This window comes from Aquarana catesbeiana, linkage group LG09, assembly GCF_042186555.1.
Source record: "Aquarana catesbeiana isolate 2022-GZ linkage group LG09, ASM4218655v1, whole genome shotgun sequence".
Classification (NCBI taxonomy): Eukaryota; Metazoa; Chordata; class Amphibia; order Anura; family Ranidae; genus Aquarana; species Aquarana catesbeiana.
In genome coordinates this window covers 298,915,898-298,931,436 of record NC_133332.1, presented here as the reverse complement: position 1 = coordinate 298,931,436, position 15,539 = coordinate 298,915,898, and the positions used below count along the sequence as shown (strand labels likewise).

Sequence of the window (15,539 nt, the reverse complement as noted above, 5' to 3'; positions counted from 1 at the left end):
ACAGTTCCTACTCTACTCTACCACTTCATTACTCAGCGAAAGTGAGGATGAGTAGATCTGTGTACATTCCAAGCTGATCCTAGTTTGAGCTTAAATAGGACGGAGGATGGAGGGCTGAGACTCCATGTGACAACTCTGTTGATTGTGTTCAAGCAGCCTGTTGACAAGCATGAGTGTTTCTATGTGGGAGGAAGGGGAGTGAGACACGTGATCCCTATACACAGAAGTACAGGGAATTTCTTTTCATTCTTTTCATTCCTGGCAGCTGTTGCTGAAGAACCAAAGAAAATTAACGTGATTAACGTGAACCTGTTGCTTTGCCCTGCATGGACAAAGCACAAGTTTTCTTTAATGTAAGTCTTAGCATATCTTTTTTTTTTTTTTTTTATAAGTTTGCTCTTCCATATTTTGTTATTGTAATAAATAGAAAGGTTTTATCTCTTCACAACTGTTATGTAAGCTATCACCTACACTGGAAGTCCATTATGTTTAGGAAGTAGGCTGAATCACATACTTAAAATTTAAAAAAATGGAGAGCTAAAAACGCAGCTATTGCGATATGGAAATAGTTCCAAGGTCCAGGTGTGCCAGTAGGCAAAGTTCATTCACTGCTGAGACCAGACCAGAGTTTAGGGGTTCTGGTCTGTATCAGTGTGGACAGCCAGCTGTAAAGAGCAGAAGCGACTTTGTGGATATGGGTGAGAGAGGAGCAGCGCCACTCTGAGTGCAGTATGTCAGATAAAATTCAATGTTTAATAAAAGTAAAATCAGCTCACATTTTGGTGAGATATAATATGCACAGTATAAGTAGCTTGGGCTCCTGTAGTCCAACTGGGCAGTGGTGGTGGCCAGCAGTTCCTGGCGTCTCCGGTGGTTCCCAAGGCTTCGAGGCTGAAGACAGTCACACAACAAGCACGTAATCGGTGATGGACGGGAGGCGTGGTCGTGCTCGCGTTCGGAGCATGCATGCTCCTTCATTAGGCGTATGCCGGGAACTGCTGACCACCAACGCTCCCAAGCTGGACTACAGGAGCCCAAGCTACTTATGCCATGCACATTATATCTCACCAAAATGTGAGCTGATTTTACTTTTATTAAACATTGAATTTTAACTGACATACTGCACTCATAGTGGCGCCGCTCCTCTCTTTTTGAATCACATACTTGCATTGTGAGAAGGAACAGTAAAGCACAACACTTGAGTAGCCCTGCGCAGCACGAAGCAGAGTATGTGATGAGAAAATATGGCTGCTGCGATGTACATATGATTGCAAGCTGTACATAGCAAGGTTTAAAAAATATTAAGACATTATAATCTGATTTATTTTATTTACATTTATTTTGTAAAATAAAAGCACCATGCATTCCCTTTAAAAGCTGTTAAGAAAGATTGGATACAGAATTAGCCTCATAGAATGGACTTTGTGTTCATGTGATCATTCGGGGTTTTAATTGACCAACAGAATTAAATTAAGTAAGAGGAAACCTACTTTAAAATTATTCTCTGTTTTTTCTTTGTAATGCAGACACACAATAATTGACGGTAACATCCTACTGATTAGGGATGCAAGCCAGGAGGATTCTGGGAATTACAGCTGTGTAGCTTCCAATGATTTAGGGACAGATGTGCAATCAGTAACTCTAGTATACACTGGTAAGTGCTTAGCTCTAAAGCTTTTTTATTGTGTGGCTCTTTAAATGGAACATTAGATTAATCCTGGCATTATACTTGGCAGAACGTCCTAAAGCCACCGCTGTAAAGTCTTTGCTGCAGGTGCCCATAGGAGAGGACGCCGTGTTAGAATGTAGCACCGAGGGGTTGCCTGAGCCACTGATCATATGGTACAAAGGTAAGAGCCATGTTTTTCATGCTACAACCTGTGTGGTTGATTTTCTAATGACAATGATCTTCCTAAACTGCACCAAATCGTTTCTGGACCAGTAAAATATCAGTACAATCATATACATGCAGCGTGTTTTGGCTTCAGCCCCATGGATTTTATTTCTGTCTGTATCCCCTTGTCGGAGATTTCTTCCTACATTTTTACAATCTTACAGCTAGAACAGGAAGATGATCCCAACATCTCCAAAGCCTCAAATTTGTCGTGGTATCAGTCAGGGAGCCCACAATGTTAAAAAAGGAGAATGCAGATAAAACTTTGAAATTAAAATGCTAATTCAGTATTGTTTTTAACCTCAATGGTATTATTCTTTTTAACAAAATTAGTACAATGGTGTATGGAATGGGGACACAGACACCCAACACTATGGGGAGCACATGGGAGGCTTAAACCTCACCAGAGGGGGTATTTAGTTCTGAACTTTTATTTTATCCAGGGGTCGGAAAGAACTTCTTTACAAGAAGAGCAATGGTAACAGCAATAGCAGCCTAATTCCTAACACAAGAGAGGTTATCTATTAACCAGAAAATCTGGTGGATTTTCATATAAAACGCCACATACTGGGTGGACATCATTAGGTTATGCCACTCCTTTAAAGGACAGTCAAACAGGACTAAAGCCTTCACATCGAACACTGAACCCTAACCATTTTGACTTTCAGCAGCCACCACAAGGCCCAACAGAAAAGAGTGCATATGCACCCAACTCAATGGTGTAGTGTTCCAGGTAGCATGCAAGCCAACACTCGCACGCATGCACACACCCACACACACCATCTCTATGACAATGGTACCAATCTCTTAGTTTGTGCCGTGAAATACCCTGGTATTAATATATGACATGAACTAAAAGGAAGCTCACTTTCTGTGATCATTGCCATTCCACCCCACTGGGAGAGACCCTAAATGCCTGCTATGCTAACACCATGACAAACTTTAATACTGTAATACCAATGCAGGTAGACAATTTCATGTACCTTGGCCACTGTTGAATTCATAATGGTTGTGGTGTGATTTCAGGTGACAAGGAAGTTATTAGCAGCTCCCATGGGGGGACGCTGACATTGCAGGAAGTGACAGCAGAGGATGCTGGGGAATACACTTGTGTGGCCTCTAATGAGGCAGGAACATCATCTGATATCATCCACGTAGAAGTTGGCAGTAAGTAAACCCATTATTCTTCATTCCTTAGTCGCATAGATGTGTTTTGTGTAAATAATGTCACGTTTGTGAATCTGAGCATCCTTACCTGTATAGTCTGCTTAAGATTTGTGAAAACTGAGTTTTTTTTATTTAGAGGACAAGATTCAGCATAACATTTAGCCATTTATTTTCTTACACGCTGTAAAATCGTATGCCGGTTACGCTCATACAATCTACAAAGGAAAGAACCTTCTGATAACTGTCTAACATTTATTTTTGATGGCTTTTTTCTTTCAAAACATTTAGACGTTTATATTTTCAAAAAGCTTCCAGGTCCCTTGGCACCCCCTCAAAACCCGGTGCCTACGGCTGCTCATCTTTGTAACATCGTTAGCAAGGACTTTTCAGAGCCTTCAGTTAAGGCCCCAATATTACAGCCTTGCTACACTGAGCTCCAGGTCTACATATATTAATGTGCTGTTCTCCATCGCAGTGGCAGTGAAGGAATAAAATCCCTCTATTGAAGTGGAAAATACCTCCTTCTCTGAATAGGGACTAATTTGTCATTCTTTTCTCTCTGTATTCAAGACCAAATTTCCTGGTGCCACAGGCTCTGACCCGGTTTGAAACACTTTTTTCAACTTCTGTCTCTCCCTTGGGATTTATTGCTTCCCTTCCAGCCTGGGATGGTTCATGGCATTTAGGCTGCTTTTGTAATCTGAGGCTTTAACGGCTGCTTGGAGTTAATTACAGTACTCTGATCAAGACTTAACAATTGATGAATGTATTATTCTTTAAGCTACAGTGATATACTCTGTGAACCACAGCTGAAACATAAGTCCACCAAGCAATTGTGTATATCAGAGGTGCCCAACCTTTTGAAGAGCGAGGGCCACTTAAGCGACTTGGTAGCCAATTGCGGGCCACAATGAACGGAGCCAGTGGATGACAAGTCCGTGTCCACCCTGCATATGCAGAGTGGACACGGACACAGCCACTCTACTCTATGGGCCCTTCGATTTGATCTACCTAGACGGAAGGGGACGGATCCCCTACTGTTTTTTTTGCAGATCGAATTGAAGGTAGGCGGATACAAACGGACACAGTTTACATCTGCTGCTCCATAGAGGTGAATGGTCTGATTGGGTTGAACAGATTTTGTGAAAGGGGCCTAAGGCTGCTTTCACACTGATGCACCGCGGTTAACCCATACCATGGGTGCAACGCAGTACACCTGCGGCTTTCCTGCGGGTAAGCTGCATGTTGCCATAGACTTCTATTATATCCTGCAGGTGTATTGCACCTGAAAGTGCATCAAACCCGCAACAAATAACAGAAGTCTATGGCTCAGTGTAGGTAACCCACAGATGCATTGCGCTACACCTCCGGATCAATTTTAAAAAAGCAGCCCAGTAACCACTACAGAACAGATATGCCCATATATACACTGTGATTTTAGTAATAGACTTACCTTTAATAACAGTCTTCCATGCAGGTATCGCCTGCTGTTGCTGTCCCAGGCAGAGTGCATTTGTTATTAGTCCGCCTGTGACAGGAGCCGGCGCTATACAGGAAGCATCGGCTTATGTGGCTCTGCTCCTCTACCGCCAGATTCATTCACAACACTGATGCTCTGGGAAGGCAAATCAGCGACCTGCGATCTGGGCTTGCCAACCACCCATCACAGAGCAAGAGGTCGCGGGCCACATCAGAGGGCTCTGCGGGCCACTGGATGGCCACCCCTGATCTATAAAGTATGGTCGTATATCACATGAAAAACAGTCTGGACTAGGGCTGAGTGGTGGGATTTTGGATAAAATGTGATTCAGCTGCAAAATTAGCAATTTTTTTGGTTGTTGGAAAGTTTGCCAAAGTGGGAACTCTCGATTTTGCTCTTTGAGATGTTTAGACACAATTTCTACTCTTTTTTTTTTTTTTTTCCTTTATTTGAAGAGTGTTTTTTTTTTAAGGGATTTCTTTACCATAGTTTCTTTTTTATTTAAGGGGTTCAACTTTATAAAAACAACTCTATACAGTCCACAAACACCATTCCGAAAAATTTTAACGAATCCAATTTAAAAAATATGCCTGCCCCAATCGCTTGTGATAGTTTTCACATCACAGCTCTGTCCTGTCCTCCTCTCCAGGACAAATGCCCCGTAGCAAGATAGGAGGGAGTGCTGCTCTTCTTGTGAACTCTGCACATGCGCATTGCACTCTCCACTGAGCAAATGAGTTCAGTGGTTGTGACAGGAGAGAGAACCTTGCAGCTGCCGAGGTCATCTGTGGCAACAAGAGATAGTGCTGTGCTTGTGCAGGGCTCAGAGGGATAATGCTTGCTCTTGTGAAAAAATATAAATAATAAGCTTGCTCTTGTACCACTATGGGAGTGCTCGACCTAATGGCTGGTCCATTTTAAGAAAGAGGACAGGACAGGCCTGTAAAAAGTTAAAAGTGCCTGCAGCAAGCTTCATTCTGTGCACAAATGACCTACAGGTTAGACATGTGCGATTAGTTTTGTACGAATTGAAAATTCGTACGAATGTCTGTAAATTCGTACATTCGGGAGGATACGAAATAAAAATTTCTATGCTTCCAAATCTTGTACGAAATACGAAATTTCGTTTACGAATTTCGGATCCAAATTCCTAACAACATTCGTAATTGTTACGAAAAGTTAACGAACCTAAAAGTTAAAAACCCAGGAAGTCAGCACAGGGATGGTGGGAGCCCCTCAAAATGATAAATTCATCATAACGAACATTCGTAATTGTTACGAAAAGTTAACGAACCTAAAAGTTAAAAATCCAGGAAGTCAGCACAGCACGGAGATGGTGGGAGCCCCTCATAATGATAAATTCATCATAACGAACATTCGTAATTGTTACGAAAAGTTAACGAACCTAACGAAAATTCGTATTTCGTACAAAGTTTCAGACACGAATTACGAAATACGAATTAATTCTAAAATGGAACGAAACAAAACAAATTTATTGACGGCGCACATGTCTACTACAGGTATGGGAAGAGCATAAATGCATACGTTTAATATTGGACTAGGTTAGCATTATGAAATTGGCGTTCATGGATTGCATAGGGGCTTTTTTTTTTTTTGTGCAGGGCTCAGAGGGATAATGCTTGCTCTTGTGAAAAAATATAAATAATAAGCTTGCTCTTGTACCACTATGGGAGTGCTCGACTTAATGGCTGGTCCATTTTAAGAAAGAGGACAGGACAGGCCTGTAAAAAGTTAAAAGTGCCTGCAGCAAGCTTCATTCTGTGCACAAATGACCTACAGGTTAGACATGTGCGATTAGTTTTGTATGAATTGAAAATTCGTACGAATGTCCGTAAATTCGTACATTCGGGAGGATACGAAATAAAAATTTCTATGCTTCCAAATCTTGTACGAAATACGAAATTTCGTTTACGAATTTCGGATCCAAATTCCTAACAACATTCGTAATTGTTACGAAAAGTTAACGAACCTAAAAGTTAAAAACCCAGGAAGTCAGCACAGGGATGGTGGGAGCCCCTCAAAATGATAAATTCATCATAACGAACATTCGTAATTGTTACGAAAAGTTAACGAACCTAAAAGTTAAAAATCCAGGAAGTCAGCACAGCACGGAGATGGTGGGAGCCCCTCATAATGATAAATTCATCATAACGAACATTCGTAATTGTTACGAAAAGTTAACGAACCTAACGAAAATTCGTATTTCGTACAAAGTTTCAGACACGAATTACGAAATACGAATTAATTCTAAAACGGAACGAAACAAAACAAATTTATTGACGGCGCACATGTCTACTACAGGTATGGGAAGAGCATAAATGCATACGTTTAATATTGGACTAGGTTAGCATTATGAAATTGGCGTTCATGGATTGCATAGGGGCTTTTTTTTTTTTTTTTTTTACGTGATCTAACCTTTTAATTTAGTGCTCTTTGTTTTTGTGTGCTTGGTTGTTATTTGTGCACTGTTGCTTTAAATTTTTTATTTTATTTTCTTACTGTCCGTGTTTTTTCTTTCTATGAAAATATACAGGGCTAGGGGCCAATTCACACTATGTGCGCTGACAAACATTTTACTGCAGCATGGTAACATGTCTGTCACTGCAGGGAGACAGGAAACAATTATTTCCTATGTGTTCCATTCAAACTGCAATGCAGCCTAGCACTGCACTAAAATGCGGACATGCTTCATCTTATCACAGCGCACAGGCCCCAATCACATTGCAGTGTCAGACAATGCAGTGAATGAAGTGTACTTTTTTACACTTCAAATAAAGCTCATACAAAAAAAAAAAGGGAGCAGTGCGATGCGATGCGATGAATTGCGCATCATACTGCCCCCTAGCGCATTAGGCAATGCAAAGCGGCCAGAATGCTGAATCACTTCTGCCACTTTACGTTGCAGTGAGAATTGTAACATTATAACATTCGCATTGTAATAACAAGACGATATTAAATGGGATAAAATCCTAGGAACAAAGAACACAGAGGAAAAATGGGTGTGCTTTAAGAGCATACTAAATAAAGGTATTGGCCAGTGCATTCCAATGGGAAATGCATTTAAATGAGCTAAAATGAATTCTGGGTGGCTGGACTCTAATGTAAAAATGCATATAAAAGCAAAAGAGAAGGCCTTCAAAAAATATAAGACTGAGGGGTAATTGTCAGCATTCCAACAATACAAAGAATGCAATAAGAGCACAATCAGGTCAGCTAAAATAGACCACGAAAGGCACATAGTGTGAGAAAGTAAAAAAGAAAAAAACAATACAGTTTTAAAATATATTAACAGTAAGAAAGTGAGAACAGAACATATTGGCCCCATAAAGGATGAGGAAGGGAATTTGGTTACAAAAGACAAAGAGGAGGCAAAGGTTTTAAATGCATTCTTATCCTCAGCTTTCACAAAGGAAAAGGGGAGATATAGTAACCAAGACTGTAATGTTAATAAAACATCACAGAAAGCACCCTCGTGGCTAACAGAAGACAGTATCAGAAATAGACTTGAAACACTTAACATAAATATGTCACCAGGACCAGGGCCGTCTTTAAGGCAGGGCAAAAGGGGCAGCTGCCCTGGGCCCTGTCATCGTTGTGCCCAAAGCAGCTACCTCATACTTGCCAACTATCCTGGTTTAAATTCCCTTGTCCCTTTAGTTTTAGTCCTGTGCTGTGTCCCGATATCTCAGTGTGAAGTGTTACTACTAATGCTGCCCTGCTCTGCCCTATTGGTGTGTAACGGTGACTCACCTGATGACCCTGTGTTTACATGTAAACAACCGGCATTGATATGTCAATAGCAACACATTCATATGTAAATGGACTCAGGGAGGCTGCATTCATATGTAAATAGAGACAGCATTCATATGTATAACATGCCCCCCGAGGTCATATCCAACATCACCTATATGCTTGAAAGTCCTGCCTCCAACTGTGGTCATTCAGCCTAACATCAATCTGTTTTGCAAAGGTAAGTAAATTGGTGGGGGGGGGGGTAGTGTGGGGTGTGCAGAGGTAGGCAGAGAAGGAATTACATTTTGGGTGCACAGGTAAGCAAGGAGGGGATGTATAGAGGTAGGAAGATGGGTGCAAAGATGAGCAGAGGAGGCAGGTAGAGTTAAAGGGGTGGAGGGTTGGAGTGGAGAGGATGGGGAAGGTTTTGGGTGCATAGGTTAGCAGGGGTTTTAGGATGCAAAGGTGTACTGACAGGGTGGATAAAGATCTAGGTGGTGTTTAGGGAAGCCCAACTATTTCTATGTGCTAGAAATGCAGAAGAAAGTCCCTAACTGCTTTGATGAAGGCTTCTTAGCCGAAACGTGTCAGTATAGCCTGTACCTGTGTACCCATGTAACCAATAAAGTACTTTTATTCAAGAGCATCCATATTGTCAGCCTTCCTGTTTTAAGTAAAAGTCCCTAATGCTTTTTTAAAATCACACGCAGAGCACATGTTAGCAGATGCGTGAGGGTGTCATTACCAATTAATGGAACTCTTGTGTATCTGCTTAAGGGCAGCACTTTTTTTTTTTTTCAGTTACATTGGTGGTCAGTGTAAATCTTCTCATTATATTGGGGCTTGGTGTAGCATCCTACTAGTGGCCAATGTGAAGGTCCCCCTTACATTAGTGGTCAGTGTAAACTCCTCCCTAGATTGATGGTTACTGTGAATGTTCCTATTACATTAATGGTCAGTGTAAATCCCCTTTAAATTGGTGGTCAGTGTAAACCTTCCCATTACATTGGGGCTTGGGGTACAATCCTTTTATTCACACTAGTGGCCAGTGTGAAGGTCCCCTTACGTTAGTGGTCACTATAAATCCCTCCTTACATTGGTGGTTACTGTGAATGCTTCTATTACATTAGTGGTTAGTGTAAAACTCTATTAAATTGGTGGCCAGTGTCGAAACTCCTCTTTATATTGGTAGGCGGTAAAAAAAAACCCAGCATTTCCATTGATCACACCCTCCCCTCCCCCCAGCACTGCCACTGATCCCAGGAGTTCTAGGATCCCTAGGAGTTTTCTGTCTATTGATGGGTCCCCTCACCACCCCAGTCCATGGTGTGCAGACAGGTCGAGAGTGAAATTGCATGGAGGGGGGGGCCAAGAAAATGTTTTCCCGGGGTCCAACCAATATTAAAGATGGCCCTGACCAGGACCAGATGGCTTACACTGAGGTTTCTTTAGGAACTCAGTAAGGTAATAGCTAGACCATTGTTCATAATTTTTATGGACAGTTTACTGATTGGAATGGTTCCAGCTGATTGAAGAAAAGCCAACGTGGCGCCAATATTTAAAAAAGGGCCAAGATATATCCCTGGGAACTACAGGCCAGTTAGCCTAACATCAATAGTCTGCAAACTATTGGAGGGGATAAGGGACTATATCCAAGATTTTAGTGATTAAAACATTATCATTAATAGTAATCAGCATGGACTCATGAAGAATTTTTCTTGCCAGACCATTATTAGACCAGACTATTAACATTCTATGAAGAATTGAGCTGTCATCTAGATAATGGAAGCAGGGGCAGATCCAGAGTCTAGTCTTGGGAGGGGCACTGCCAGAAAATACGCTTTTTTGCGGGCAATTTATCAGGGCAATGTCTGGTGTTAGCGCTTTCATCATCACTGCACCATGGTTGATATGGTGTCAGGATGATTGAAGCTCATTATTTCTATTATTACATTGTAATATAAAATTAAATGGTTCAACTCACCATAATGCAGAATCAGTGGGAGCCCCCAGTGTGTCACTTTCCACATCGATCTGCCTTCAGATGCGGATTGTCACTTGCCACGTCCCTGCCACCAGATGTGGATTGTCACTTCCCTGCCACCAGATGTGGATTGTCACATGCCACATCACCTGCCATAAGTTGTGGATTGTCACTTGCCTCGTCACCTGCCACGCGTTGCTGATTGTCACTTGCCTCACCACCTGTCACAAGTTGATGATTGTAACTTGCCACGTCACCTGCCACATGTTGCTGATTGTCACTTGCCACGTCACCTGCCACATGTTGCTGATTGTCACTTGCCACGTCACCGGCCACACGTTGTGGATGGTCACTTGCCACGTCACCTGCCACACGTTGCGGATGGTCACTTGCTACGTCACCTGCCACACGTTACTGATTGTCATTTGCCATGTTACCTGCCACACTTGCCTGCTAAGGTGCAGATTGTCACTTGCCAGAGTGAACGCAGGCAGCAGAGAGATAATGCAATCTCTCTGCTGCCCGCGGCTGCACAGTGAGGGTGGAACGGCAGTGACGCAGGGCAGGCAGTGAGAGATGATGCCATTTCTCTGCTCCCCCGCCCACCGGCTCACTGACTGGCTGTTCACCTGCCGATCGGCCCGCCCACTCACTCACCAGATGACTGCCCCGCCCACCCGCTCACTCACCTGCCGACCCCCCCCTCACTCACCCACTGACCCGCCTGCTCACTCACCTGCCATCCCCCGCTGACTGACCTGCGCGTTTGTTAACCCACCAGCATACTCACCCACTGACTGGCCCGCCCGCTCATTAGTGTCTCAGGGGGCAATTGCCCGTTCTCCCCCCTCCCCCGGATTCCCCCCTGAATGGAAGGCCTGTTGATGGGGTTTATATGGATTTTGCAAAGGCATTTGATACAATTCCCCACAGACGTTTATGTTTACAAACTGAGGTCTGACGACATGGACTATAGGGTGAGTACCTGGATTGAAATTTGGCTACAGGGGCGAGTCCAAAGGGTGGGGATAAACAGCAAGTACTTGGAATGGTCTGGTGTGGTAAGTGGGGTCCCCCAAGGATCTGTCCAGGGACCAAGTCTGTTTAAGGGTGCCTCTGACCACCCAGCCAGTGCTGAGGACTTCTACCAGTCAAGGTGAAGGTATTCCAATATCTAGCAGAAGGTTGAAAAGAGAAGTAGAGGTTCTCCTCAAAGGGAAGATGGGGAACTGAGGAACCACTTCGTTTTCTGGAATTCATCTTTGGCTCTGCTTTGGCGGATAAAGAGGGGATGTCCCAGTCTTGCAGAGGCTCTACCCTTGCCTCCAACATTCCACTACTTCACCCTGGGTGGCACTAAGCTCCATTGATTCTATGCTTATGGCAGTAGAATCCAACTTCTCTGGTAAGCGTATTTCATCTATTCGCTTAAGTTGATGATATACAAGCTGACGGTTGGGAAGCAGACAAGATTATTCACATGGATTATTCTTTTCCACTGTGGACTTTTGTTCCTTTTAGGATTACATATTTGTTTTTATTTCTTGGCACACTACGCATATATGCACTTTGAACTTTATATTTACTACTAATACATGTGTTTTTAGCGCTACAATTTATTTCATATTTGTTTAATTAATTCATAAACAATATAGAGGATAGGATAAACAGCTTAACCTCAATATTTGCGGCGGATACAAAGTTAAGCAGAGCAATAACTTCTGCGTGGGATGTGGAAACCTTACAAGAAGACCTAAATAAAATAATGGGGTGGGCAACTACATGGCAAATTAGGTTTAATGTTGAAAAATATAAGGTGATGCATTTGGGTGCTGAAAATACAAATGCAAGTTACTCGCTAGGGGCAGAACATCTGGGGGAATCTAGGATGGAAAAGGACCTGGGGGTCCTAGTAGATGACAGGCTCAGCAATGACAGCAATGCCAAGCTGCTGCAAACAAAGCCAACTAAATATTGGGATGCAATAAAAAGGGGATTCACTCCAGAGATAAAACAGTAATTCTCCCACTCTACAAGACTTTGGTCCAGCTGCATCTTGAGTATGCCATCCAGTTCTGGTCACTAGTCCTGGTCACCAGTCCTGGTCACTAGTCCTCAAGAAGGATGTGCTGGAACTGGAGAGAGTCCAGAGAAGGGCAACAAAGCTATTAAAGAGACTGGAGGATCTCAGCTATGGGGAAAGACTACAAACATTGAACTTATTCTCTCTGGAGAGAAGATGCATAAGTGGGGATATGATAGCAATGTACACATACTGTACTGGTGACCCTAGCATAGGGAAATAAAACTTTTCAGTGAAAGGGAATTTAAAAAGACACGTGGCCATTCACTGAAATTGGAAGAGAAGCGGTTTGACCTTAAACTGCGTTGAGGATTCTTTACTGTCACATCGGTAAGGTTGTGGAATTCTCTTCCACAGGCAATGGTATCAGCAGGGAGCGTTGATAGTTTAAACAAACTATTAGATGGGTACCTTAACGACCACAGCATACAGGGGTATACAATGTACTATTGAAATAAACACAAGCACACTCACACACCACAGGTTGAACTTATGTTTTTTTTCAATCTTAACGACAGTTAATGTTACTATGTAACACAAACAATCCATTATTAGCTTACTTGAAAAAGCTCCTTTCATGTTGTTAGTGCTGCCTGTCTGCTGCCCATCTCTTTCCACGACTTCCTGGATTCCCTTAATGCCTTGCAGCTTCTCCTCTGCTGATCACTTTCAATTTCTAAAGGCTATACAGTGTATCCCATGGTGCCTTGTGGCCTGCAAACAGTGATTCCTGTACAGATTCTACCTCCTTAAAGTCTCCTCTCAGCACCTCTGTGGATCAGAAGGCATGCTCTGTGAAATGTGACACGGCAGTGCCAAGGACAAATTCTTGTACTTACACTGCTTGCATTTAAAAACGACATCATGTATTAATGATTACAGAGCTGCATTTTTGGTGTTTTTTACATCTGTTTAGAGCTCAGCTTTATGGTAAATTCACCTGCAAAGTCTCTCTAGCAATAGATTTTACCCCAGCCTAAAAACAAGGAGATTCTGTTGCTTGTTTCTGTGGTACCTGCTTGCAGGCCCTATTGTTGCAAAAACAGACGCATTTATAACTTCCATGTTAGTGGAATATTTATGGGTTTCATTCTGGCCCCACTTTACAATGTGATGCTGGATGTTTTATAACATTTTATTGCTTTTTAGTTCGCATGCTGTCTGCCTTTCGCTACCAAAACAATTGGGAAGTCAAAGCTTCACTTTCACTACAGAATTTGGACATGGCCTCCATCTATCTTCCGCCTGTGTAATCTCCTGACAATAACAAACATCTTCCAGCCTTGTTCCTGTGTCTAATCCACAAGGTACAGCTGGAAAATGCTTTAGAGCCTGTAATGGTAGACTTGTAACATTTTGATGAAAGAGGAAACTTAGCCCTGGGGGGCACCCAGACATTACTGGCCCATTAGGAAAGGAAGGGGCTAGTTCATAAGGACATGAATAACTCAACAGGCATTTAAAGACCTAAGACAGATCTGGAATACACACATTGGTGTTACCAACATATAATATTATAATGGAAAATTGAGTATTAGGGAGAGAAGGGGCCATTCCATAGAGCACATTAAAGCACATTGGCTTCTACAGACCACCTGACTACCACTTGCCTTTGGCTGTCGATATACACACTGAAGTAGTTCTTCCTGCTCACTGCTTTAAAGCTCAACTCTTAATTGCATTGTGGATCTTCATTATATTGGTTGTCAGTGGAAAAGAGGCCTCTTACATTGGGGTTCAGTGGACAAGGGCCCCATTAGATTGGTGGCCTGTGAGAGGAGGATCCCCTTAAACTGATGGCCATTGGGTCAAGACTTTCCTACATTGGAAGTCAGCAGTCCGCTAAGTCCCCTATTACACTGGAGAAAAAAAAATGTTTGCTTATCACCTATAAATTATATTGGCACCACATCCCTTCAATTAATGAACAACAAGGAAGGTAGGATATTGGGATTTTTAAGGTGCAAAATTCAACACAATGAGTATATCAAAAATAATATTTATTTATAAAAGTTAAAACATGATAGAATAAAAAGTCCATCAAAAGTTACAATACAGTTTCAGAATGTGCAGCTGAAAAACTTCTCAACATGTTTCACCGCGTTTAGTAGCTTCCTCAGGAGAATTACATTTATCAGGCACTATCTACTGAAATTAGAAAAAAACAATACACAAAAATTAAAATATAACAAATGCAAAAATACACAACAAAAAAACGAATATCATGAACAAAAATTAACTATTTAATTCCACATGTTTAGACTGATACCACAATGACAGACTTTTTTGAAAGCAAAATTACCTGTATGTAGATGGACTGGTCACAGTTAAAGATTATGTGAAGGCTAATAATGAGGCCGAGTGGTCAGAAGGAACCCCACAGATGGATCATCTGATGTGACCATAGAGTGTGGTATATGGTGGAAAAACATATATTTGGGAGCTGGTGGGTAAAACGCCTGAATGAGGATGGAAGTGTAGACAAGCAAAAAGGAAATGAGTAAAAACAGAAAAAACACTCAGGACTCAGTGCACAAAGATGAACTTCCACATATCCAAAGTTGGAGGTGACTGGTATAGCCAAGGATCCCTAAAGAACCATAGAAATCTAAGGAGGGATTATATAGTCACTAATCCATGTAAAAGATAATAAACAATATCCCCAGGAATAAACAAGTGAAATTACCTGAAACTATAATGATCCCTCCTCCTCTCGTAGTGGCCTTACTCTGATTCCTCCACCAGGAGTCTTATATACCTACCCCCCACCTCCCCATTCGGCACCAAGATTTGGCGCCAAATGCAAGGGAGGAGCGGACACTATAATGGCATCTACCTCGTGGACAGTCGCACCGGAAGTGACAAAATATTCTGGGAAAGAAAAAAACGGAAATGGCAATGATGGCCCCGAACGGCGCCCCGTAAGTGACGCACCAGCGTCAAACCCCGGGAACCAAGCACACCGCCAGTAAACAAACGCGGAATTGGCAAAAAGGTGTATAAATACACATTTAGCCATTTTTAAAATTCAAACTGAATTTAAGTCAAAGTATGGTATAATGTTATCCAGGCTAGATGGACACATTAACTTGCAACCAAGAGGAAACCAATTGGACTAAATCAAATTGGTACCTTACATGGAAAGCAAAGTGTGATGGGAATGCTTGGTGCCACCCAG

At 42.2% G+C, this 15,539-nt stretch overlaps 1 protein-coding gene across 1 annotated transcript in view; it reads left to right on the top strand.

Annotated features, from left to right (window-relative positions):
* Positions 1 to 15,539, top strand: part of HMCN2 (hemicentin 2) — a 318,398-nt gene that overhangs the window by 87,732 nt on the left and 215,127 nt on the right. Inside the window, exons 13-15 of the mRNA XM_073600486.1 lie at positions 1,527 to 1,654; positions 1,737 to 1,850; positions 2,921 to 3,061. Of these exons, the coding sequence (XP_073456587.1) occupies positions 1,527 to 1,654; positions 1,737 to 1,850; positions 2,921 to 3,061 (383 nt within the window). The remainder of the gene's footprint in view (positions 1 to 1,526; positions 1,655 to 1,736; positions 1,851 to 2,920; positions 3,062 to 15,539) is intronic.